Source organism: Balaenoptera musculus, chromosome 19, assembly GCF_009873245.2.
Source record: "Balaenoptera musculus isolate JJ_BM4_2016_0621 chromosome 19, mBalMus1.pri.v3, whole genome shotgun sequence".
Lineage (NCBI taxonomy): Eukaryota > Metazoa > Chordata > Mammalia > Artiodactyla > Balaenopteridae > Balaenoptera > Balaenoptera musculus.
Window position 1 is genome coordinate 9976111 of NC_045803.1, and position 22681 is coordinate 9998791.

The 22681-nt window shown below is 51.2% G+C and overlaps 2 protein-coding genes across 2 annotated transcripts in view; one reads left to right on the plus strand and one right to left on the minus strand.

Moving 5' to 3' along the window:
* Positions 1 to 2631: 2631 nt before the first annotated feature.
* On the minus strand, positions 2632 to 9822 carry FOXA3 (forkhead box A3). Its single transcript, XM_036833681.1, has 2 exons — positions 9634 to 9822; positions 2632 to 4284 (listed from the first exon to the last, which is right to left on the minus strand). Exons 1-2 carry the CDS (start codon positions 9700 to 9702, stop codon positions 3298 to 3300), a joined length of 1056 nt encoding a protein of 351 aa, XP_036689576.1. The 5' UTR covers positions 9703 to 9822; the 3' UTR covers positions 2632 to 3297.
* Positions 9823 to 10670: 848 nt separating this feature from the next.
* SYMPK (symplekin) overlaps positions 10671 to 22681 on the plus strand; it is a 36138-nt gene continuing 24127 nt past the window's right edge. The window contains 9 exon segments of the mRNA XM_036833682.1: positions 10671 to 10787; positions 14697 to 14820; positions 14963 to 15028; positions 16334 to 16387; positions 16482 to 16555; positions 18248 to 18374; positions 19010 to 19259; positions 20967 to 21137; positions 22357 to 22596. Of these exon segments, the coding sequence (XP_036689577.1) occupies positions 14716 to 14820; positions 14963 to 15028; positions 16334 to 16387; positions 16482 to 16555; positions 18248 to 18374; positions 19010 to 19259; positions 20967 to 21137; positions 22357 to 22596 (1087 nt within the window). The 5' untranslated portion in view covers positions 10671 to 10787; positions 14697 to 14715.

Consider the following 22681-nt stretch of genomic DNA (forward strand, 5'->3'; position numbering starts at 1 on the left):
ATGGGTGGTGGGAAGGATTGGGTCTATCGATTCTGTAAGGTGCTTACATAATGCCAGACACATGGTAAGCCCTCGTAGCTGTTGTTATTATTATTATTATTATTAATTATTATTATTATTTTCATCATCATCATCTCATGTCTTATGCCCACAGGGGGGACCCTGCCTTGGCCTCTGTTTCCCCACTCACGGCCCCTCCCTTGGACTATGTCAGCTAAAGCCCACAAGCCGTTCCCAGGTCCATCTGTCCCAGCCCAGGCTTCTCTGTGTCCCCATGGCTATCCCTCCATCCCTGATCCCTAGCGTCCTCATGTCTGTCCATGCGTCCCACGTCTGACCGGTACTTTTCCATTGCTGGCCACCAGCCGGCTGTCCCTGGGGTAGGGGTCACACCTGCCCACGCCAGCCGAGCCGGTGGCCACCAGACACCCTGACGGATGGCCCCACCCTCCCCCCCAGGACCCTACAACAACACCCGCCCCTCCGGCCACCTGAGGTCCCCACTGGGGCGGCCTGAGGCCTGAGCCTGGGGACAGGAAGCCCCAGGCCTGGCTGCCCTGAAAGCCTCTTTCAGCCTGGGCCTCCTCCCGCTGCCACCGACTCCTCCTGCGGAATAATATTTGGGCTGTTGGCCGGGGGGCGGGGGCCAGATCCGGAGGCCGCCTGGGAGAAGCCAGAAACCGCAGGGCTTCCTGCCTCGGGCCGGCCTGACTCTGGGAGAGACCCCCAGGCCCGAGGGAGGGGGGTGGGCACCCAGGGAGACTGAGGGCCTTTCTCTCGACACCAGTTGTTTTTTCCAGGAACCAGGAGGAATTCCCCAGCCTGCCCAGGACAGCGAGGCTGGTGGGACGGCTGACTGGGAGCCAGCACGGCAGGGGGCGGGGGAGGGGGTGACACGCAGCCGGCAGGGCGGGCACGGTGACAGAAATAGAGGGCCTGGCCTGCGAGGTGGCAGGTAGAGGCGGAAACTCAGGGAGCTGGGAGAGAGAGACCAGAGGAGGAGGAGAGAGGCCAGAGAGCCAAAGGAGTGGGGGGAGGCGGACCCCAAGAGAGGAAGACCCAGAGCCCCCAAGGGAAGGAGGGAGCGATCCAGAGGCCCAGAGAGAGGGAGGACGGAGTCGAAGCAACGGAGAGGATGAAGAGAGAGAGCAAGGCAGAGAATATGAGAGACAGAGGCACAGAGAATGAGCGAGCATTTTCCCATAAACCAAGGGACAGAGATAAAGGCACAGAGAGAGAGGTAGGGGCATAGATGACACTAAGAAACACAGAAAGATGGACACACAGGGACTGGGAGAAACATCTCTCCCCCTCCCCCGCTCCCTCTCTCTGTCTCTGTCTGTCTGTCTGTCTCTCTCTCTCACACACACACACATGCGCGCGCGCATAAAGAGACAGCCTTTGGTCTTTGAATGACTGACTGACTAAATGAATGAGTGGCTAGAGAGCCAACAACCAAGTAAGACAAACGCAAACTAAGGAAAACACACCTGCTTCAGCCTGGCGGAATGACCTTGGCCCAGTCCCTTCCCATTCTGGGTCTGTTTCCACTCTGTGAAATGACGGGCGTGAGGAACACAGTTGTGCCACAGATATCAGACTCAGAGCCCAGGCAGAGACCTGGAGGAATAGAAACACCCAGACCCCAAACCCAGAGGCTCCCAGAAGCCCCCAGCACCCGAAGGAGGACCCAGCTCCTTTCCCACACACCTGCACTTGAAAGAGACAGACACACCAGGGCCAGTCAACACACGCACACACACAGCCACAGCAGTCACAGGCACACAGCAAAGACAGGCATAATACACAAACACAGACATACTTCTTAAAAAAAAATACAGACACATGCTGATTCCCAGACATACACATGAAACACAAAATGACCCACAACGCCGATGTAGTCACACGTAGACTCCTTAAGGCAGCAGGTATGTAGACAAACGGACATACAGAGACACACATCCAACAGAGTGAGACCCAGAGGGTCCCAGGGATAGGTGTATAAGAGAACCACACACACAAAACAATAAAGGAAACACGCACACGAGTCTGATATCCCGAGACACCGACAGTAAGCACATACCCAGGGGAGGAACAGACATACAAACTCACACAGTTGAGGGATACAAACAATAGAGAACACCCTGCAGCAGACCACAGGGACCTCAATGGCCGAAGTGATATCCTAGGACCCACAGAGGCACAGGCGCACGCACGCGCACACATGCAAACAGATAAACTAACACACACCCTGTCTCCTTCAATTAGCACCCTGTTCGTCCCTTCTCCTCCTCCCTAGCTTAACCAAAAATCGAGCAGCCCCTGGGCTCCCTGAACCCTGGCGCTAGAGGCATGTGTCTGGAGAGTGGGGGTAGGGAGATGGCCTTGGTCACTGCAGAGCCACCTCCGCCTGCTGCCCTGGCCCCACTGCTGCAGGGGCTGCTATCTGTGAGCAAACTGTCCTTGGGGTCAGGGACAGCAAAGAGCCAAAGGTCAGGTCGATGCCTCCCCCAGCCCTTCCCCCAGAGGCAGCCAGCTCTTGGGGGCAGGAAGGAGAGGGGGACAGGGGACAGCAATTCAGGTGTTCAAGCCTCACAGGGCCCACTCGCCAAGGAAAAGAGACATGCAATGAGAGGCAGAAATGGTGCCTTTAATGGTCATACACAGCCAGTATCCCGCTTCCCAGGCAAGAACCAGACTTCAGTAGAAATTCCCCACACCCTAACCAGTCCTTTCTGGTTTCTCCTGGACCGGAGCGGGGGATGGGCTCCAGGAAAAAACCGAGGAGTATCCTCATCGCCGTCCCTCACTCAACTCACACCAGAGACAGTGGTGACATGGCCAGCACAGGGGCTGTTGGTGGCCACCATGATGCACAGTGGTACACTGGTTATGTCAGCCAGTCAAGATGGTGGCGATCACAGCACCCAGTGGGCCAGCGTCACCATCACGTCCAAAGGCTCAGCCAAGGGGACGTGCATCACGGCGCCCAAGGGGCCAACCAAGATGTCATCCCAGATGGTGGCCATCAGGGCACCCAATAGATCAACCAATAACATCAATCAACATGGCAGTCTTCACAGTACTCAACGGGCCCACCAAGATGTCAATGGCAGTCATCACAGTAGCCAGTGGATCAACACAATGCCCACAGAGATGGCAGTCACCGCAGTGAGTAGCAGACCGGCCAGGATGTGAACTGACAGGACAAGCAAGGTGTCCCCAGGAGGATGAGGCCCCGAGAGCCTGACGGTGTGAGCTACCGCCATACCCCACCCACCACGCCCCCACCCCCCGCTAGGACGCGTTAAGCAGAGAGCGGGAATAGAGGCCCTGGTAGTAGATCCCAGGCTCCCCACCCTCCGCCCCGTAGCCCCCAAATCCCACGTCCAGTTTGGGAGGTGCTGGTGGTGTCTGTTCCGACATCAGGTTGTTGATGGAGAAAGGGTGGTTGAAGTTGTAGGGTGCATCCAGCTTCAGCTCCCCCGGGAGCTCCAGGCCAGTGAAGTAGGGTGTGGAGGAAGGTGGTGAGCCACAGTCCAGAGTCCCCACATCTTCCCCACCCTGGGCCTCAGGTTCGGGGGCTGGAGGCTGGGCCTGCGGCGGAGAGGCGACTGTGGCAGCGGGGGTGGTGGTCGACGAGGCTGACCCCGCACTGTTCCTGGAGGCGGAGGTCCCGCCGCCCCCTTTCTTCACCTTCTCCTCCAGCTTGAAGCGCTTCTGGCGGCGCAGGTAGCAGCCATTCTCAAACATGTTACCTGAGCTGGGGTGCAGGGCCCAGTAGGAACCCTTGCCCGGCTTGTCTGGAGAGCGCGCCACCTTGACGAAGCAGTCGTTGAAAGAGAGCGAGTGGCGGATGGAGTTCTGCCAGCGCTGCTGGTTCTCCCGGTAGTAGGGGAAGAGGTCCATGATCCACTGGTAGATCTCGCTCAGGGTCAGCATCTTGCCCGGCGCCTGCTGGATGGCCATGGTGATGAGCGAGATGTAGGAATATGGCGGCTTGGCATGTGCCAAGGGCCGCCGGTACCCTTTCGGCATCTCCTTCCCATGCACCAGCCCCGGTCCCGGGCCCCCATACCCTGAGCTGCTGCCGCCACCACCGCTGGCACCCAGGCCTGGGAAGGTGGGCCCCAGGGGTGCTGTGGGCGCTGGGGGCGCCAGGGGTCCAGTGGGCAGTGGGGAGGCAGGGAGCCCCCCCGGCGGGTAGGAAGAGCTCAGAGGGTTCAGGGTCATGTAGGAGTTGAGGGGGGCCATGGTGGGTACTGGGGTCACCGGAGAGTAGACCTATCGGGAAAGAAAGAGAAACGGCGAGTGGTGAGTCTCTACTCTGTTGGTAAGCAAAGGGTCACTGGACCCATTGTGTGTCCATCTGTCTGTCTGTCTTGCCTCCTCTGTAAACAGCTGTCTGTTGAAGTCTCTCCCTTTCCCCCCTCCTCATGCACCTCCCTCCCTGACCCCATCCCCCCACGCTCCCATATACTGAAGCTCACGCTTTAAGTGGTTCTCAAAGTGTGATCCAGGACACCCTGGGGAGTCTCCAAGACTTTTTTAGGGTATCCATGAGGTCAAAACTATTTTCATATAATGAAAGTTATAAGATATGACTAGCCTTTTTCACTCTCTTTCCCTCATGAGCGTAGAGTTTTCTAGAGGCCACATGACAGGTGATATTGCAATAGACCAAATGTAGAAGCAGCTAGGAAAATGCAGCTGTCTTCTACTGAACCAGACACTAAAGAGATCTGCAAAAATGTAACTGTGCCACTCCTCTCACTAAATGTTTTGAAATGGTTATTTTAATAAAAATATATTGCTTATACTAACACATTGTTGCTATTTTAAAATGAATTAATGCCTATTTTTAAAACGCCTCAGTTTTAATTTTGAATGCTGTTAACAATCACTATAACCCCAATCAATAAAAACTATTTGGGGTCCTCAATAATTTTAAGAGTGTGGACTTCCCTGGTGGTGCAGTGGTTAAGAATCTGCCTGCCAATGCAGGGGACACGGGTTCGAGCCCTGGTCTGGGAAGATCCCACGGTCCACAGAGCAGCTAAGCTCATGTGCCACAACTACTGAGCCTGCGCTCTAGAGGCCGCGAGCCACAACTACTGAGCCCATGCGCCGCAACTACTGAAGCCCGTGCGCAACTACTGAAGCCCGTGCTCTGCAACAAAAGAAGCCACCGCAATGAGAAGCCCACGCGCCGCAACGAAGAGTAGCCCCCGCTCGCCGCAACTAGAGAAAGCCCGCGCGCAGCAAGGAAGACCCAACGCAGGCAAAATAATAACTTTAAGAGTGTAAAGAGGTCCTGAGACAAAAAAAAAAAAAATCAAGAACTGCTGATTTATCTAATAATGGAACCTATATGTGTACTTTTTTTTTTGATGTGGACCATTTTTAAAGTCTTTATTGAATTTCTTACAATATTGTTTCTGTTTTATGTTTTGGTTTTTTGGTTGCGAGGCACGTGGGATCTCAGCTCCCCCACCAGGGATCAAACCTGCACCCCCTGCATTGGAAGGCGAAGTCTTAACCACTGGACTGCCAGGGAAGTCCCTATATGTGTACTCTTGTCCATCTAGCCATCATCTTTTAGGTTATACAATTACAGTTTTTATAGGTCAAAAGCATTTGAAAATCAGAACTCACATATTTCTACGTAATATATGTCATCTATTATATATCATCAAATCTAAGACATCACTTCGTAAGCTGCAGTATTATTTTAAGTATCAATAAGGATGGAAAAAAACACTGTCAATTATAATCCCTAGACACCATTGACTGTAAAACCCATTCCATTTTCAGATATGTTCAAATGGGGGGAAAATGTGCCTCTTAGCTCAGTGAAATACAGTAGACATTGCTATGTCCTTGTAAGTAACTATATAATCTCTCAGTTATTCAATATTTCTTGGCCTCCTCTGTGGCGGCACTGCTCCAGGCACTTCACAGCAAAGGTCCGCTTTCATCTTTACAACCACACTATGGGGGAGGCACTATCATGACACCCATTTTACAGCTGAGCAAGCTGAGGATCAGAGAGGTTGTCCAGGGGTCACACAACAAGGAAGGAAAAGAACGGGGATTCTGAATCCAGGCAGTCTGGCTCCAGATCGGTGCTCTGGACCAAGCTATAAAAGCAGTGACCAAGACAGACTGAAATGCCTGCCCTCAGGGAGCTGTCAGTCTAGCAGGAAGTGAACAAGGTAAGCAAGGAAAATAGGAAGCATGGTGGATGGTTACTTCTCTTTCTGTGTGCATTTACCCCTTTCATCCCCTGTCTTCCATCCTTTCTCTGTCAATCTTCCATCTGCCTGTCTGCCCCGCTCCCTCCCCATGAGGGAGGGTGGTCTCATGGCACTGGGGGCGGTGCTATAGCTCTGGTGGGAGCCACCTCTGCTATGAATCAGTGTGTCCCATCTCATTCCCTTGTCACTTAAGTGTCTGCACGTCCAAAGGTCCAGAGAGAAAAGGGAAATGCCAGGGTCACTCAGGGAGTCAGGGGCAGGTGGTAACCAACCCACGTCTGCGTTCTAGTAGAGAAACTCTCCCCTCTCTCTTTCACATGACTGTCCAGGTAGTTCTTTTCTCCTATGACGCTGAATCTCCCTGTGGCTCTGTGTGTATCTGTCCATCTCCTTCCCTGTCTCAGTACCTCTATACTCCTTCCCTCACCCCCTCCCCACGTCTGTCTCTCTCCCCTCCCCACGCTCTCTCCCTTTATCTCTCCCTGTCTCTCTCTGTCCTCGTCTTTCTCTCCCTCATCTCCCCCCCCACCCCCCGCCTTTCTTTCCTTGTGACTCTCCCATACCCCATCTCTCTCTCCCTCTGTCCCCCCCCCCCCCATCTCTCACATCTCTTTCTCCCTGCCTTGGCACTCTCTCTCTCTGTCTCTCTCTACCCCACTCCTCTCCCACCCTGTTCTTTCTTTCCCCTTCAGCATGTCTTTGCATCTCTCTGCCCCTTGCTTCAGCACCACCATCTCCCCAGAAGTCTCACATTGAAATTGGAGCCACAGCTACTCCCCTCCCCCACGCACTGGTCTCCCCCCACCCCGCCCCGGGTTGGCTGGTTCTCGCCCCTCCCTAAGAGTAAGGGAAGAGGGTCCTTCAGAGAGAGGGGAGAAGGCGATGGACTCAGGGGGATCCACAGAGAGGTCCTAAATCCCTCTACAACCCCCTACATTTCTCCAACTCCGTCAGACTCTCCTGTATCACAGAGGAAGACAGACTGGGACCCCAGAGCCCTCCTCTTCTGGCTCCCCATCCACCCGGAAGTCCTCCTTGAGGTCTGACCTCAAGCACTCCAGCTGCCCTAATCCACCCTAGGCTTTCACATGCCTGGGGCTGGGATGAACCCCCAGTGTCCGGGTCTGAACCGGATCTCCCCAGCGAGGGCGGGGCTGAGATTGGGGGGAAGCCCTCAGGGGACCTGCACGCCCACCCCAGGAGGCTGGAATTTCTCCCCTTTCATTTCCTTATTGTCTCTGGAGGAGGGTGTGACAGGGAGAAGAAGGAGGCAGTGTGAAGCTACAAGCTACTTTCTAACTCTGGTCCCAGCCTAGGACCTCAAGCGGCTCCCCCCACACACCAAGAGGCTTTAGGTTTTCCACCTCTAAAATTGGGGGGCAGTTGGACCAGCTGATCTGTGAGAACCAGAGGCCAGTGGCGATGCAATAACTTTCCAGTTTCCTTCCAGACAGGGAGCCAGCCTGGGGAGGTCAACATCACCCCAGCAGGAGGGGGTGGTGGGCAAGAAGTAGTTTGGGGGCCCCTTCAGTTCTCAGCTGCTGAGTGAGTGCAGATGTTTCTCCCCACATTGTTCTGACCCAGGGGGAGGAGGTCGTTCAGTTGATGGGAAAGCTGAGGAGACCCTCAGACAGCATGTCCACTTCCAGCCCCCCGTATGTCAACTCTTCCAAAATATGCCCCCGAATGCTATCTCTAGACTGTCCCTCAATTTCAGAGACAATTTCCACACAAATTGTCCCCTACTAAACGTCAGGTTTTGCCCCGAATAATGACTCCTTCAGCCTAGACCCCCGCAATTTACTTCTTAAGATATGCCTCCAAAACACTGATTTGTAGTTGGTACCCTTAAATCAGGTCCCCAGACTCTGAACTATGTGGGGGGTTCAGCCAGGATCCCCCAATACCTGGGAGTCTCCACCTCCAACCTGGTCTCTGCCTTCCCCACCATATAACTGACATCTCCAGCTGCCCAGGCTCCACCTCTCAACACTCCCAATCCCTTCCCTGCACCACCCCACGTGCACCTCACACCTCCACAGCCCCAGGACTGGCCCCTCCTGGGCACCTTGCCAAGCCCCGTAGGCCTGGGTATCCAGGAGTCTCACCCTACAGCTTCAAACCCCAGACCCAGGACTCAGGCACTCTGGGGCCCCTGTAAACCCCAGACCTTGGTCTCTTTGGAGAACTCAACCATTCCAGTCCCATACCCCACCTCAAGCCCACAGTCCCCTTCCATCAGAAACCCAGGTATCCAGACCCCCATAACCCTCTGACTAGGACCCCTCCACTTCACAATGTTGACTAGGGAGAGAGCACGCTCAGGAGAAGGAGTCCTTGCAGCAAGAGGAATGGGAGTTAGACCTGGGGAGGGACTTCCCGGCGGCTAGGGTGAGCGAATTAAGATACATCCCTGCCCCCTACTCCAGGGAAATCTTGTCCGAGATGGGACTGGTGAGGACATTAGCAATTAGTGGAGATTGCTGGAAGGTGGAGTGGGGGCGGGGATGGGGGGGTGCGAAATCTGAAACCCTCCAGACTCCAACAAGGAGAATCCCTGCTGAGGGTCTCTGATAACAATTAAACCACTGAAGTTCAGCTGGGAGGGGTGAGGGTCATTAGTAGGGATGGGGGGCTGGGGTGGAAACCGACCCCTCCACTGCCAATGCTGTTGCCGACATGCCCTGATCTCAGGATCCCGACTCTGACCCCTATCTATCCGAGTCCCAACTCTTAAATCACCTGTTATTTCACACTCCCCAGACCAAGCTTCATCTCTGATCACCTTCATCTCTTATACCCGAGCACCAGCCCCCATTTCTGACTTTGACGTAGTCGCAGCCCCAATCCTTATCCCGGAACCCCAATTCTTATTTCTACCCCAGACCCCCATCTTTAACACTAATTTCTAGTCATGAGCTCCCAGCTCAGATTTCCCTCAATGGTGACCTCCCTCTCCCATCTCTTAGTCCCTTATATTTTCCCCAGTTTTGAACCCCATTTCCTAATCCCCCAGCTCTGTCCGTATCCCGGAGTTCTGAGTCTTATCTTTGGTCTGTTAATTTTAATTCCTTGTACTTTGGGTCCCTGACACTCAGCCCTCACATTTAAGCTATGACTTGACCCTTGCCTAAATCTTCCTGACTCCCGTTTAAGCCCTCACTCTGGCTAGCCTGCCTAAACCGCGCTCCCATGCATTGTCCCCCGTCCCTGACTCCTACACCTGGTCACCGTGTCTCTAGTTCCTCCGCTCCCCAATTCTATTTGGAGCCCCCACTTGAGTCCACACCCCGGTCCTTGCCCCCATTTAGGCCCGCACCCTGATTCCTGCCCCCCCCCCACCCCACTTCCCGCTCCGCCATCCCCGAGGACACACCTCGCCCGCCTCCGGGTAGTAGCTCCACTCGGCCAGGTCATGGGCCTCCATCTTCACCGAGCCCAGCATCCCCCGGGCCTGCGCCCCCACCCGCCCCCGCTCCGGCCCGGGGGGGAACCAAGCGCTTCGGATCTCTCAGCCGGCACGGCCTGAGTTCCGACCGGCGCCCGTCTGTCCGACCGCCCAGGGTCCCAGCCTTCCCGGGCGCCGCGGGAGGCGGCCACGCTTTATAGCCGGGACACCCCCCCCGCCCCCCCCGCCCTCGCCCTAGCCCTCGCCCTCGCCCGCCCTGGGCTCCCCTCCCGCCTCCCCGAGGGCGGTGCGCCCGGACTGGGGCGCCCCCTGCGGGATTGCGAGGAGACAGACCTCAGGCGCCGGGAGCCGCAGCCCGGGGACGCGAGAGCTGGAGATGGCTGACGAGTGAGGAGCTACAGGTGGGAGACATTGCTGATACTAAAAGCCTCGAGGGCAGAACTCTAGGGCCCTTCTATCCAGGGGGTTTCATCATCTCGACAGGAGCAGGCGAACAGAGCCCAGCAAGACTGCCGCGAAGGAAAGGAGGCTCAGAGCCGAGTGGTCTCCAGGGGTCCCGATGTGTTACTATAAGAACCTGTAGGAGCTCCTCGAAACCACATTTCCCATTGGACGGACTGGAAGACTGAAGCTTCTGATAGCTGGAAATGCTCCATACTGTGTAAATGGTCAGGATCAAGGGTTGAGGGGATCGAGGCCTCTGCTCAGACCCCGCTGAGGAAACAGACCACCTTCCAGACCTAGGAGCTTCGCCTCCCGGACTCTCCACTCTCTCTAACACCTGCCGTCCAGGGACCCAGAACTACTGTGAACTCCATTTCCCAGAAGCCTCTATCCCCCTTTCCTTCCGGACCCCGTCAAAGGACTACATTTCCCAGGAGGCATGGCTCCCGAAAGCCGGAAATGAAGGGCTGTCCCGGCGTCGTAGGGGGCGGAGAGCGGAAGGCCGGTCGCGCGGCAGAAGGTAGGGGCGGGGTACTGCCGCAGAGTGGACTCCATTTCCCAGCGACCCTCCGTGCACGGCGCGTGCGCAGTGTCACGGCGGCGAGCGGAAGATGGCGGTGGCGTCTGTGAAGAGGCGCTGCTGAGGGGGCGCGAGGGGGACGGAGGCCTGAGCCGTGGTGAGAGGGGGGGCGGCGTGGGGGCCCGGGGACGAAGGGAGGAAGGACCCTGAAAGGGCAGGGGCGCTGCCGGGGGGAGTGGGGACGCTTAGAGGGGAAGGGAGCAGTGACGCTCGGGACCCCAGTTTCTTCCCCAGTTCTGGACCCTCCCGTGGCTCCCCAGTGCCCTCAGGGCAAAGTTCCAACGTGGCCCCCAAGGCGCGTCCGCCCCGCCGGCCTCAGCTCTGCCTCTTTGCTCGTTCCTCACGTCGCACAGCTGCACTGGCCTTCGGTTCCTGAGACTCGCCATACGCCTTCCCGCCTCAGGCTTTTTGCACATGCCGTCCCCTATGTCTGCAACATCCTTTTACTCATTCCGCCTGGCTGACTCCCATTCATTTTTCGGGTCTCGGCACCAACGTCACTTCCTCTGCGAAGCCCTCCTTTCCCGCTCTCCGTCCCGAAGTCCGCCTCTTAAACGCTCTTATAGGTTCCTGTGCCTTTCCTTCATGTCACTTGGCGGGGGGTCTCATTTGTTATTGGACCTTTATTTGTGTGGCTCTTTAGTTATGTCTGTGACCATGAGCTCCATGGAGGCAGGGAGGTGTGTGTTGGTCACCGACGTGTTTCCCAGCACAGCGCCGTCACGCCGAAAACTCCCAGTTAATGTTCGTTGAATGATGAAAGATTTTCGTGGGGCCACTCTGTGTATATGCGGGGAGTCGTCATATTCCCAGGTGGGAGTGGGGCGGTGGGACCGGGAGGGAAGGGGAGCCAATGATTGTTGGTAATAGCAAAAGACTACAAACACCCCAAATGTTCTTTAGTAGGGAGACTGGCAGAGGAGAAACACAGATAACAGCCACATAATAAAATATCATGCAGCTGTAAAAAGGAATGAGGGAAGGGGGGCAAAAAAGGAATGAAATATAGAGAGTGGGCTCCAGCATATATTAAGTGAAAACCGAAATGAAAGTGTTTATCATACGCTCCCTTTTTACAGAAGAAAAGGAAATATGTATATAACGTTTAAAAAATAAGGAAAGAAACCAAAAAGTGGAAGAGGAAGAACATGGTAAAAAGTTTGGGTGGATCAATGTGAAAGGTTCATCGTGAAAAAATTCACTGTGTTCTGATGGGAAACAGCAGTATACTGGATTGTTGGGAACGGACCTAGCAGGGGGAAGCAGTTCCTTTAGAGAGGCAGTCCAGCACAGCAGTGAGAAGGCTGGATTCTGCAGCCATACTGCTAGGTCTACATCTTACAGGTTGTGAGCCTTTGATCAAGTGACTTTACCTCCTTGGACTTCAAATTTCCTCATCTGTAAAATGGAAATTAAAAATAGTACTTAGCTTGGAATCTAGAAAAATGGTACAGATGAACCTGTTTGCAAGGCAGAAATAGAGACACAGATGCAGAGAACAAACGTATGGACACCAAGTGGGGAGGACGGGGGGGTGGGATGAATTGGGAGATTGGGATTGACATATACACAGTAATATGTATAAAATAGATAACTAATGAGAACCTGCTGTAGAGCACAGGGAACTCCACTTCGCTGTACAGTAGAAACTGATGCAACACTGTAAAACAACTATACCCCCATTAAAAAAAAAAACAAAACAGTACTTCAAAGCGTTGGTGTTGTGAGGTTTAAATAAGTTACTGTGTGTGAGAATTGTGCCCAGCACATATTAAATGTTCAATAAATATTAGCTGTTATTTTTCAAGCATTCTAGAGCCAAAGGGTGGGGATACTAAGCCCAGTGATTGTAGAAGCCCTTCGGCATTCACGCAGGAGATTTTTATTGAATACTTACTAGGTGCCAAGCTCTGTTCCGTGCTGGGGATAGAGAAAGTGAACACACACACACACATATCTCTGCCCTCATGGAGCTTATAAATATGTAGTGTGTTGATGATAATAAATGCCACGGAGAAAAATAAAGCAACACAGATGGGGACGGAGAGGAAATGGAAATTTGAAATGGGATGCTCAGAGAAGACCTCACTGCTGGGATATTTGAGTTGAGACCTGAAGGAAATAAGGAGGGAGGGTGTTGTGCCAGTCTCTGAGGGGAGGGGTATCCCAGGCAGAAAGAAGAGAAGCCCTTGGAGGAGAAGACTTGGAGGAAGGGGTATGATTGGCATGATGACAAGGAGGCCGGTGTTTCTGGAGCAGGGAGAGCCGACAGGGAAATGAGGGCAGAAGTAGAAGGGACCAGATCACATAAGGTCTTCTAGGTCTTGGTGAGGAGTTGGCTCCGACTCTGAGCAGGATGTGGGGATGACAGGCAGCAGGGAGACTAGGAAGGAGGTTGTTGGATAGTCATTCATTCAGCAGATACCTGTTGAATAAACTACTGTGTGCAGTAAATCTCTTTTAAAAGATGCACCTTTTTCACCCTCCTCAAATTATTGTTAACAGTTTATGCAGTAGCCTTCTGAAACTAATCTACTCCTCAAAATCGTCCTGAGAGGGAAACACTGTTACCATCCCTGTTTGACAGAAGAGGCAGCTGAGACCCAGCTGTTTCTTGCCTCCGGTCATTCTGTGTATACATACACAAACTTGACAAAAGTCAGTTGAATTGTATACATTCTTCTGTGATGCAACAGGCTGTCACTGTCATCTTTTCATGATGATAATACATTGAGATCCAACCTTTTTTTTTTTTTAACTATATTCTCCCTTTTCTACTTTCTGGTTTCTCCTTTCAGTTTTTTTTTTTTTCTTTTTTTAACATATACACATGTTTTCCTTTCTTTTGTAAAAAGGGAGCATACAGTAAACATTGTCTTCACTTTACTTGCTTTTACTTAAAATGTGCTAGAGCCCACTGTTTATCAGTGTATAGAGAGATTTTCCTCATTCCTTTTTTTTTTTTCCTTCCCTCATTCCTTTTTATAGTTACATAGTGTTTTATTATGTGGATGTATCATAGTTTTTCGGCCAGTCTCCCTACTTGAGAACATTTGTGTTGATAATAGTCTTTTTTTTTTTTTTAATAAATTTATTTATTCATTTTTGGCTGCGTTGGGTCTTCGTTGCTGCACGCGGGCTTTCTCTAGTTGTGGCGAGCCGGGGGTACTCTTTGTTGCGGTGCATGGGCTTCTCATTGCGGTGGCTTCTTTTGTTGCAGAGCACAGGCTCTAGGCACACGGGCTTCAGTAGTTGTGGCTCGCGGGCTCTAGAGCGCAGGCTCAGTAGTTGTGGCGCTCGGGCTTAGTTGCTCCATGGCATGTGGGATCTTCCCGGACCAGGGCTCGAACCCGTGTCCCCTGCATTGGCAGACGGATTCTTAACCACTGCACCATCAGGGAAGCCCGATAATAGTCTTTTGCTATTAGGAATAGTGCTGTAATTCATACCTTTCTCATTTGTTAATTTTGCCAGTGTGACTTTGGGACAGATGCCCAATAGTCCCCCGCCCCCGGCCTTTTAAAGCACAATTCCATAGTAATCCAGAAAATGGCAGAAATATAATTTAATTAGGCCTTCTCTGATGCATTGAGTACTTAACTACGTACAGGACTCTGACTGGCGCTCCTCAGAGCTATGTTTTAGGAAGCTTGCTCTGGTGTCCAGTCCAGAGTACAGCCCTGATGGAGAGACAGGAGGCACTGAGACCAGTGAGGTGGCTGCTCTGTGTTCCTTTGTTCAGTCATTCAGCAGGTGTTTGCGGTCAGCCCGTTATATGTAAAGTACTGGAGGTGAGGCTCGGTACTCCATGAGGTACTGCCTCTGAGCTGGGAGACATCAGTCTCCCCCAAGTTGCATCCTCATGGACACGTACAGTCTGATCCAGACTCTGGAAGGGGGAGGGGCTTCAAAAGACCCAACAGAGACCCAACAGGCTAGAAAGGAGGGTTGAGCCCTTTGCAGCTAGTGAGGTAAGGTGCAGAGCTTGGTCTATCCTCTTCTCCAGGGAGTACCAGGCAGCAACCATGGCAGGCAGCAGCGGGGACAGCGTCACTCGCCGGAGCGTGGCATCACAGTTTTTCACACAAGAGGAGGGGCCGGGCATTGATGGCATGACCACATCAGAGAGAGTGAGTATGGAGAGGGGTTTGGAGTGGGAGGCACAGGCCCTGTCTTTGGGCCATGCACCTCTAGGTGGCAGAACCCAGGGAGCGCCGTCAGGGCTGGGCTGGCAAGGTGAGTACTGTCACATGCCTTTCACCTTCCTTCCAGGTGGTGGATCTCCTCAACCAGGCAGCACTGATCACCAATGATTCAAAGATCACAGTGCTCAAACAGGTGAGGGGAAGGGGGTGATGCTGGGCTAAGCAGGACAAGGGGAGCCAGGATGGGAACCTCTGGAAAAGAAGACACTGGTAATAACACTAGTGTCCACAGTTAAGCACTTGGGATATGCCTGCCATGGTGCTCAGTGCTATTCGGCCACGCTGTCATTTAATTCTCACAAAAACTCTATGAGGCAGGGTAATTTCTTCCCTGTTTTATAGAGAAAGAAGCAGAGTTTCAGAGCTTAAATTAGCCCAAGGTCACTCTGCTAGCAGCTGGCTGAACTAGGACTTGAATGCTGGATTCAGACTCCAAATTCTATGCTCTTGATCCTCGTATTTGCTCTCTGCCAGGGTCCTATCCAGTGGGGAAGACGTGCAGGTCACCAGACAGTGAGGACCTGGAGTGGGCAGGGATGGGATGGAGGAGCCCAGAGGGGTGTGGAACCCAGAGGGAGCTTCTGACCCAGCCTAGCGGTGGGGAGTCAGGGAGAGCTTTTTAGAAGAGGGGCGTCTGAGCTGAGACCTGGATGATAAGGAGAGAACCAGGCCAAGTGAGAGAGGGAGAGTGTCTTGACCGGAGGGCATAATAGCTTGTACAGAGGCAAAAGAGGGCATGCGGAATTGGGGAGGCAGGTGGAGTTCAGAGGTTGGGAGGTCAGGTTGCCTGGGTGAGGACCCCAGTTCTACTTGTTCAGCATGTGGCCTTGGGTAGTCGATTCCACCTCAGCAGTAGAGTGGGGTCCTGATGGGGCCTCCCTCGTGGAGTGGTTGTCAGGGCTGTTCAACAGTGCCTTGGGTCATAGGCAGTGAGCTTCTGTGAGAATGTTTTTGGGAAGGGCTTATTCCAAAGAGCCTGGCAGGTACAAGGGCCTCAGAAAATGTGTTCTCATTGTCATAAAATGCCTGATGAATTGTGACAGTTGAGTGGGGAGTAGAAACAGAAGGAGAGTGGAGAGAATTGCTGGGTGAGCCTCAGGAAGGTAGGAGTCCTGCAGCACTTCCCTCTTTTCTTTAGCCTCCATCTGTAACACGTACTCACTATCCACCAGGACCTGTGCCCTGTAGCATCTTATTATTGAAGCCTCACAACAGCCCTATAAGTTGTTGTTTACGATTCCCATTTTACAGAAGAGCAAACTGAGACTCAGGGGAAGCCACTTGCCCAGGCCATGGTAGGAGTGGCAGAGCCAGGATTTGAACTGAGCTTATCTGCTGCCTACCCCTGTGCTGTTTTCTCCTGCATGTTCCTGTCTGCACTGATTGGACCCTGGTTTTATATGTGTGTTCCTCCTTCCCATCCCCAATCTCCTTCCAGGTCCAGGAACTGATCATCAACAAAGATCCCACACTACTGGACAACTTCCTGGATGTGAGTGACCGACAGGAGAGAAAGGGTGTGGGTGTAGGGATAAGGGAATGGATCCTGGTGCAACTCTGACCTACCTTCTTCCTGACCTTGGCAGGAGATCATCGCTTTCCAAGCAGACAAGTCCATTGAAGTGCGCAAGTTTGTCATCGGCTTCATCGAGGAGGCATGGTATGGGGCGGTGCAGGGAGCCCCTAGGAGCACCCCTGCTGGAGTCAGCCTCCTTGGTGCCTGGCCCTGCCCTGAGAGTCTTGCCCTCTGCTTCTCAGACCCATTCTCCCTCCCATGCACAGTGATTCCCCAGCAAATATTTAATAAGGTCGAAATCTTGGACTCATCCACAATTCCTCTACTTCTCCCACACTTCACATCTGCATCATCAGTAAGGACTATCGCCTCTACCTTCAAATTGTAAACAGCATCTGACAATTTTTCAGCTACTTCCCTTGCTGTACTAAATACTTTACCTACTTTGTTATTCGATCCTCAAAATAACACTGGATTATTTGTTTGGCACATTTAACTGAAGACAGAACTGTGACTCAGAGAGGTGAAGTGAGTTTCCTAAGGTCACACAGCCAGTATGTGGCCGTGCTGGGATTTTAACCCGTGTCCATAACACCATTGCCCAAATTCTCAGTCTCCACCTTTTACTGGGAGAATTTTTTTTTCAGTTGAGGTATAGCTGATTTATAATATTATATTAGTTTCAGGTATACAACATAGTGATTCAAATTTTTTATACATTATATTCTACTTAAAGTTATTGTAAAATATTGGCTATATTCCCTGTGGTGTACAATATATCCTTGTAGTTTATTTATTTTATACATAGTAGTTTGTACCTCTTAATCCCCCTACCCCTATCTTGCCCCTCCTCCCTTCCCTCTCCCCGTTGGTAACCACTAGTTTTGTCCTTTTTTTTTTTTTTTTTTTTTTTTTAAGGTATAGTTGATTTACAATATTATATTAATTTCAGGTATACAACATAGTGATTCAGAATTTTTATAGATTATTACTGGGACAATTTGTGGTAAGTTTTCTGAGTTTGCCAAAAAACTTTTTGTTCGACAGATACATATCACATAACTGCTATGTGCCAGGCATTTGTGTCAGACTGTAGGACTGTAACAGTGAATAAAAACAGGTATCGTTCCTGCCTTCATGTAGCTGACAGCTGAGTTTCATATTTTTGACTGATTAGCTTAATAATTAAATTCAGATTGTAACGTGTTATGAAAATACACATTCTGAGCTCTAGGTGTAGCATTGAATTTATTCATTCACTGAATAAATATTTATTGAAGGCCTTTCATTTTTTCCTTCAACAAAAAATGAGACTCTGCTAGTACTCAGACTAGAAAGGGTCCCCCACTTTCAGAGCCCTCAGACTTAGGTAAACAAATTAGTAAACAAAACCAGTGATTACATAAAGCAGAGTGCTTTAAAGTAATAATGGCTAGTATCTATTGAATGCTTTCTATGCTGTTCTAAGAACTTTACATGTGTTGTTGCAGTTTTCACAGCAAGCCTTGAGGTAGGAACTATTCTAAATGAGACACAGTTGCTTATCCAGATTTACAGTTGTCTGGCTCTGCTGCCCCTTATGTGAACAGCAGGGCCCTAGTAATAAAGAACAGTGGGGGTTACAGGACCAACCTAGACAGCGTTCGCGGGCAGCTCTGTCTGAAGGTGCCAGGCATTGTTCTCAGCTTCCAGCTGTGCTGGCAAACAAGAAAGGTGCCCACCTCCGTTCCAATCTCCTGACACACTGACCCTGATTTACCTTTCCTTGTGGACCCCAGGCTCCCATCACCTGCCCAAAGACCACCTTGACCGTGCCCTTTTTCCTCCATCCCCTAGCAAGCGAGACATTGAGTTACTGCTGAAACTGATCGCAAATCTCAACATGCTCCTGAGAGATGAGAATGTGAATGTGGTGAAGAAGGCCATCCTCACCATGACTCAGCTCTACAAGGTGGCCCTGCAGGTAAGAGCTCCCTCCCCACCTGGGGCTGTCCCCGCCTGACAGGTCTCATTTACAGACTCATCTGTTTAGTTCAAAACCAGCGTCAGATCAGATTCGTTATGAGCAAGACGTGCTGTTGATCTTTAGGAAAAGACAACAAAGGGGTTCTAATGTCTAATGGTCAGGGAGTTGCCATTAACCCATCCTTCCATCCATCTGTGCATTCATTTGTGCATTCAACAAACATTCCCTGAGTACCTCCTTTGTGACCAAGATGGGCCAGCCAGGTCCACACTGTGGTGTGATGTACATTAACATTAATGAAAGGAATGAATCCATTTAATCTCTGCCACCACCTTGTGAGGTTGGCACTGTTGTTCCTTTGGCTTCCTTAAGATCTGAGTCTTCATCACTCTCGGTTGTCGCTATCTGTGAACCTCGTGAGGGCAGGACCAGACCTGGCTTGGTCACCACTGGGTCCTGTCCCCAGCATCACCTAGCATGGGGCCAGAGACAGAGTTGTAACTCAGTGAACATTTCTCCAGTGAATGTATTCATCATCATTTATGGATCTCTGGGAGTTGGTGGAGTTGGTGATTGATGTCTTTTCCCCATCTGTCTGTCCGTCTGTCCATCCCTCCCTGGTCCACTCGCAGTGGATGGTGAAGTCACGGGTGATCAGCGAGCTCCAGGAAGCCTGCTGGGATATGGTGTCTGCCATGGCTGGGGACATCATCCTACTGTTGGACTCTGACAATGACGGCATCCGTACCCATGCCATCAAGTTTGTGGAGAGCCTCATTGTCACCCTGTCGCCCCGCATGGCTGACTCGGAGGTGCCCCGACGCCAGGAGCACGACATCAGCCTGGACCGCATCCCTCGTGACCATCCCTATATCCAGTACAGTGAGTGCCACCTATCAGCTGGTGCCATTTGTCAGTCACTGCACTGGCTCCCTTCCTCTCCTTCTCCCCCTCACCCCCTTTTTTCTTGGTTTTTCATTTCTGGAGTCAGTTTAAAACAGTGCTTAAGAGCCCTGATGCTAGGTTCAAATCTCAGTGTTACCACTTACTCATGTGAGCTTGGGCAAGTTACTCCTCTCTGAACTTTATCTTCTTTTTGTAAAATGGAGGTGATAGTAGTACCCCTTTCACAGGTTTGTTGGGAGGTTCCATGAAGTCGTGAGCACTTAGTAGTAAATACTAGCTAGTTTTACAGTTTTTCTAATTGCAAATTATAGAAGTAGTACATGCACATTACTGAAATGTCAAGCAATAAATATAGAGGGGTATAAAGGGAAAATACCCCCTCCCCAAGTCCTGCTTACCAGAGATGAATACTGCTAAGAGTATTGTTTTCTTTCAGACCTTTTCTATGCAAAGATATTTATATGTATATATTCATAGTTTCTGTGTCTGTCTGTTGGCCCTGTTTTTACAGAAAACAGGGCCATGCTTTGTACTTTCAACTGAGAGGCATTAGAGTGTAGTGGCTTGTATTTGAATCTCTGCTCTACCATTGAGCAACTGACCTCTTCTCTCTGATCCTGTTTCTTCGTTGGTAAATTGGGGGTCATTATTATGGCATCTACTTTAGGGTGTAGGTATGAGCATTTGGTGAGTTAATGTGGCTGGCATAGTAAGCATTCCACAAATATTAGCTCTTCTTATATGTTGTTTGACAACCTTTTTTTTTTAAGTTAATTAATTAATTTGTTATTTTTGGCTGCGTTGGGTCTTCATTGCTGCATGCGGGCTTTCTCTAGTTGTGTCGAGTTGGGGCTACTCTTCGTTGCAGTGTGCGGGCTTCTCGTTGCGGCAGCTTCCCTTGTTGTGGAGCACGGGCTCTAGGTGCACAGGCTTCAGTAGTTGTGGCACGCGGGCTCAGTAGTTGTGGCTTGCGGGCTCTAGAGCACAGGCTCAGTAGTTGTGGCACACGGGCTTAGTTGCTCCACGACATGTGGGATCTTCCCAGACCAGGGCTCGAACCTGTGTCCCCTGCATTGGCAGGCGGATTCTTAACCACTGTGCCACCAGGGAAGTCCCTTGACAACCTTTTGAACTCAACAAAATTATCTTGTTACATCTTTTCCTAACAATATCATGTTCAGATGCTACAAAATATTCCATAGTATGGTTACATCACATTCTATTTTTTTTCACTATTTCAGATAATGTGGCATCCAGTATGTTTTTGCATAAGAAATGTCAAGATATCTTTCACAGTTGTTAAGAGTTAACTTTTGGTGACTGGATCAAGGAGCGTGGTGATAAAAAGAACTTTGAGTTCTTTGTCTGTGTGTACAGACATATACATATTCAAAGTTTTACATCAGTGTAGTTCAGACAGTCAGATTCCTTATAGTTGGATATTTTAAATTATTTCTACTTCTTCACTATTGCAAGCTCATGCTTTGAGCAGCAGCTCTAAATTTTTATACTCATTAATAGTCTTATAGTCAGACTCATCAACCACTAAATTTTCTGTGTTTTTTCAGCCATTCACAGCCATCCGTGTATGAGGATCTTTCTCCTTTTGGTCCCAAAGGCTGCTCTCTCTGGAGGCCAGGGAGAAAGGGCCCTACTAACTGGTTCTCTTCTCTCCCTCATTAGATGTGCTGTGGGAAGAAGGCAAGGCAGCCTTAGAGCAGTTGCTCAAGTTCATGGTGCACCCCGCTATCTCCTCCATCAACCTGACCACAGCCCTGGGCTCCCTCGCCAATATTGCCCGCCAGAGGCCCATGTTCATGTCTGAGGTGATTCAGGCCTATGAAACCCTGCACGGTAAGTTGGTCCCCTCCTTCTCCCCTTCCCCTGTCCACAGACCAGGCTCCTCTATTCTGAGGAAATGTGAGCTAGGTAGTGGGCCCATAAGGGATTCATCATCAATCTAATAGGTTGTGGACACAGGGAAGGATTCTCTAGGCTAGACATGTATATTTCGGTGGTTGCATGTGACAGAAACTTGGTTCAAAGCTGATTTTAATATTGAGGTATGTGTGGGTGAAATGACCTGGTTGGTGTCTGTGAAGTACTTTAAAATACTCCAGCTCTGCCCTTCTCTCCCCCAAAAAGCAGGGAGGATCGATGTGCCAAGATCAGCAAAATGTTGATGGGTACATGGTGATTCATTATACTGTTTTCTCTACTTTTGTGCGTGTGTGAAAACTGAAAAGTCTGGGGTTGAGGCATGAGTGTGTGCAGACCATGAATCCCTCTCCATCTCCTGGCTCTTATGTGTCTCCTTCCTTGGGGTAGCAAAGATGGCCCCCAGTTGTTACAGGCTTCCATTCCATCTCCTTGGCAACCCCATGGGAAAGAGAATGTCTCTTCCCAATCATTCCAGCAAAGGTCCAAGGGCTCATTGTTTCTGATTGGCCAAGAAGATATTGTGAGCCTATCTTTGAACCAGTCACAATGGCCAAGAGATTGCAGTGTTCTTACTGGCCCTGAGTCTCTTGCCCACTTGGACTGAGAATGGAGCCGAGGTGGTTCCCTCAAAGGAAAATGGGAGTGTTGTTGGCTGAGGAAGTGGGAAGGGATGCTGGGCAGGAAAGATTGCAGGCATCCTCTTTCTCTCTGGAACAGGGGAGGCTTACTTGTCAAGGTGATTGTTAGACATTAGAAAGTCATTCTGGTGTCAGGGACCAACGATGAACTGTTGTGGCAGTTCGGTTGGGACATTCTGGAGGTGATTATAGCCTTCCCCAGGGCAAGCATGTTGGAATTTCCAGACCAGAGATGGAGGGAGATGAGACTATGTTTAATGAAAGGGAGGGTGAGTTTTCTCTTTGTTTTAAGGTTGACTAATACTGAAGGAGACCTCTCAAGGATTTTGAGTATCAGCTTGTACAGGGGGAGGGCCATACATTAGATCTGAGAGCGAAGGAACTTTTCTAGGAGATGTCCGCCACCACTGCCCAAGCTGGGGCTTGGGAAGTGAGGGTGGCAGGGCCCCATGAGCTCTGTCCACAGCGCGAAATTCTTGCTACTTTCCTCACAGCCAACCTGCCCCCAACGCTGGCCAAATCTCAGGTGAGCAGCGTGCGTAAGAACCTCAAGTTGCACCTGTTGAGTGTGCTGAAGCACCAAGCCTCCTTGGAGTTCCAGGCTCAGATCACCACCCTGCTGGTAGACCTGGGCACACCTCAGGCTGAGATCGCCCGCAACATGCCCAGTGGCAAGGATGCCCGCAAGCGGCCCCGAGATGACTCAGATTCCACGCTCAAGAAGATGAAGCTTGGTGAGCTGAGGAGCCGAGTCAGGCCTGGCAGGAGGTGGTGGCGGGGACTGACCACGTTCGAAATGTCTAATTACTTACGGGAAAC

Bases quoted from the DNA above. Each gene is read 5' to 3' on its own strand.
- FOXA3 (XM_036833681.1), bottom strand. From the start codon at position 9,702: ATGCTGGGCTCGGTGAAGATGGAGGCCCATGACCTGGCCGAGTGGAGC. The intron at 4,285-9,633 runs GTGTGTCCTCGG...CTTTCCCGATAG, and splicing joins ACTACCCGGAGGCGGGCGAG to GTCTACTCTCCGGTGACCCC.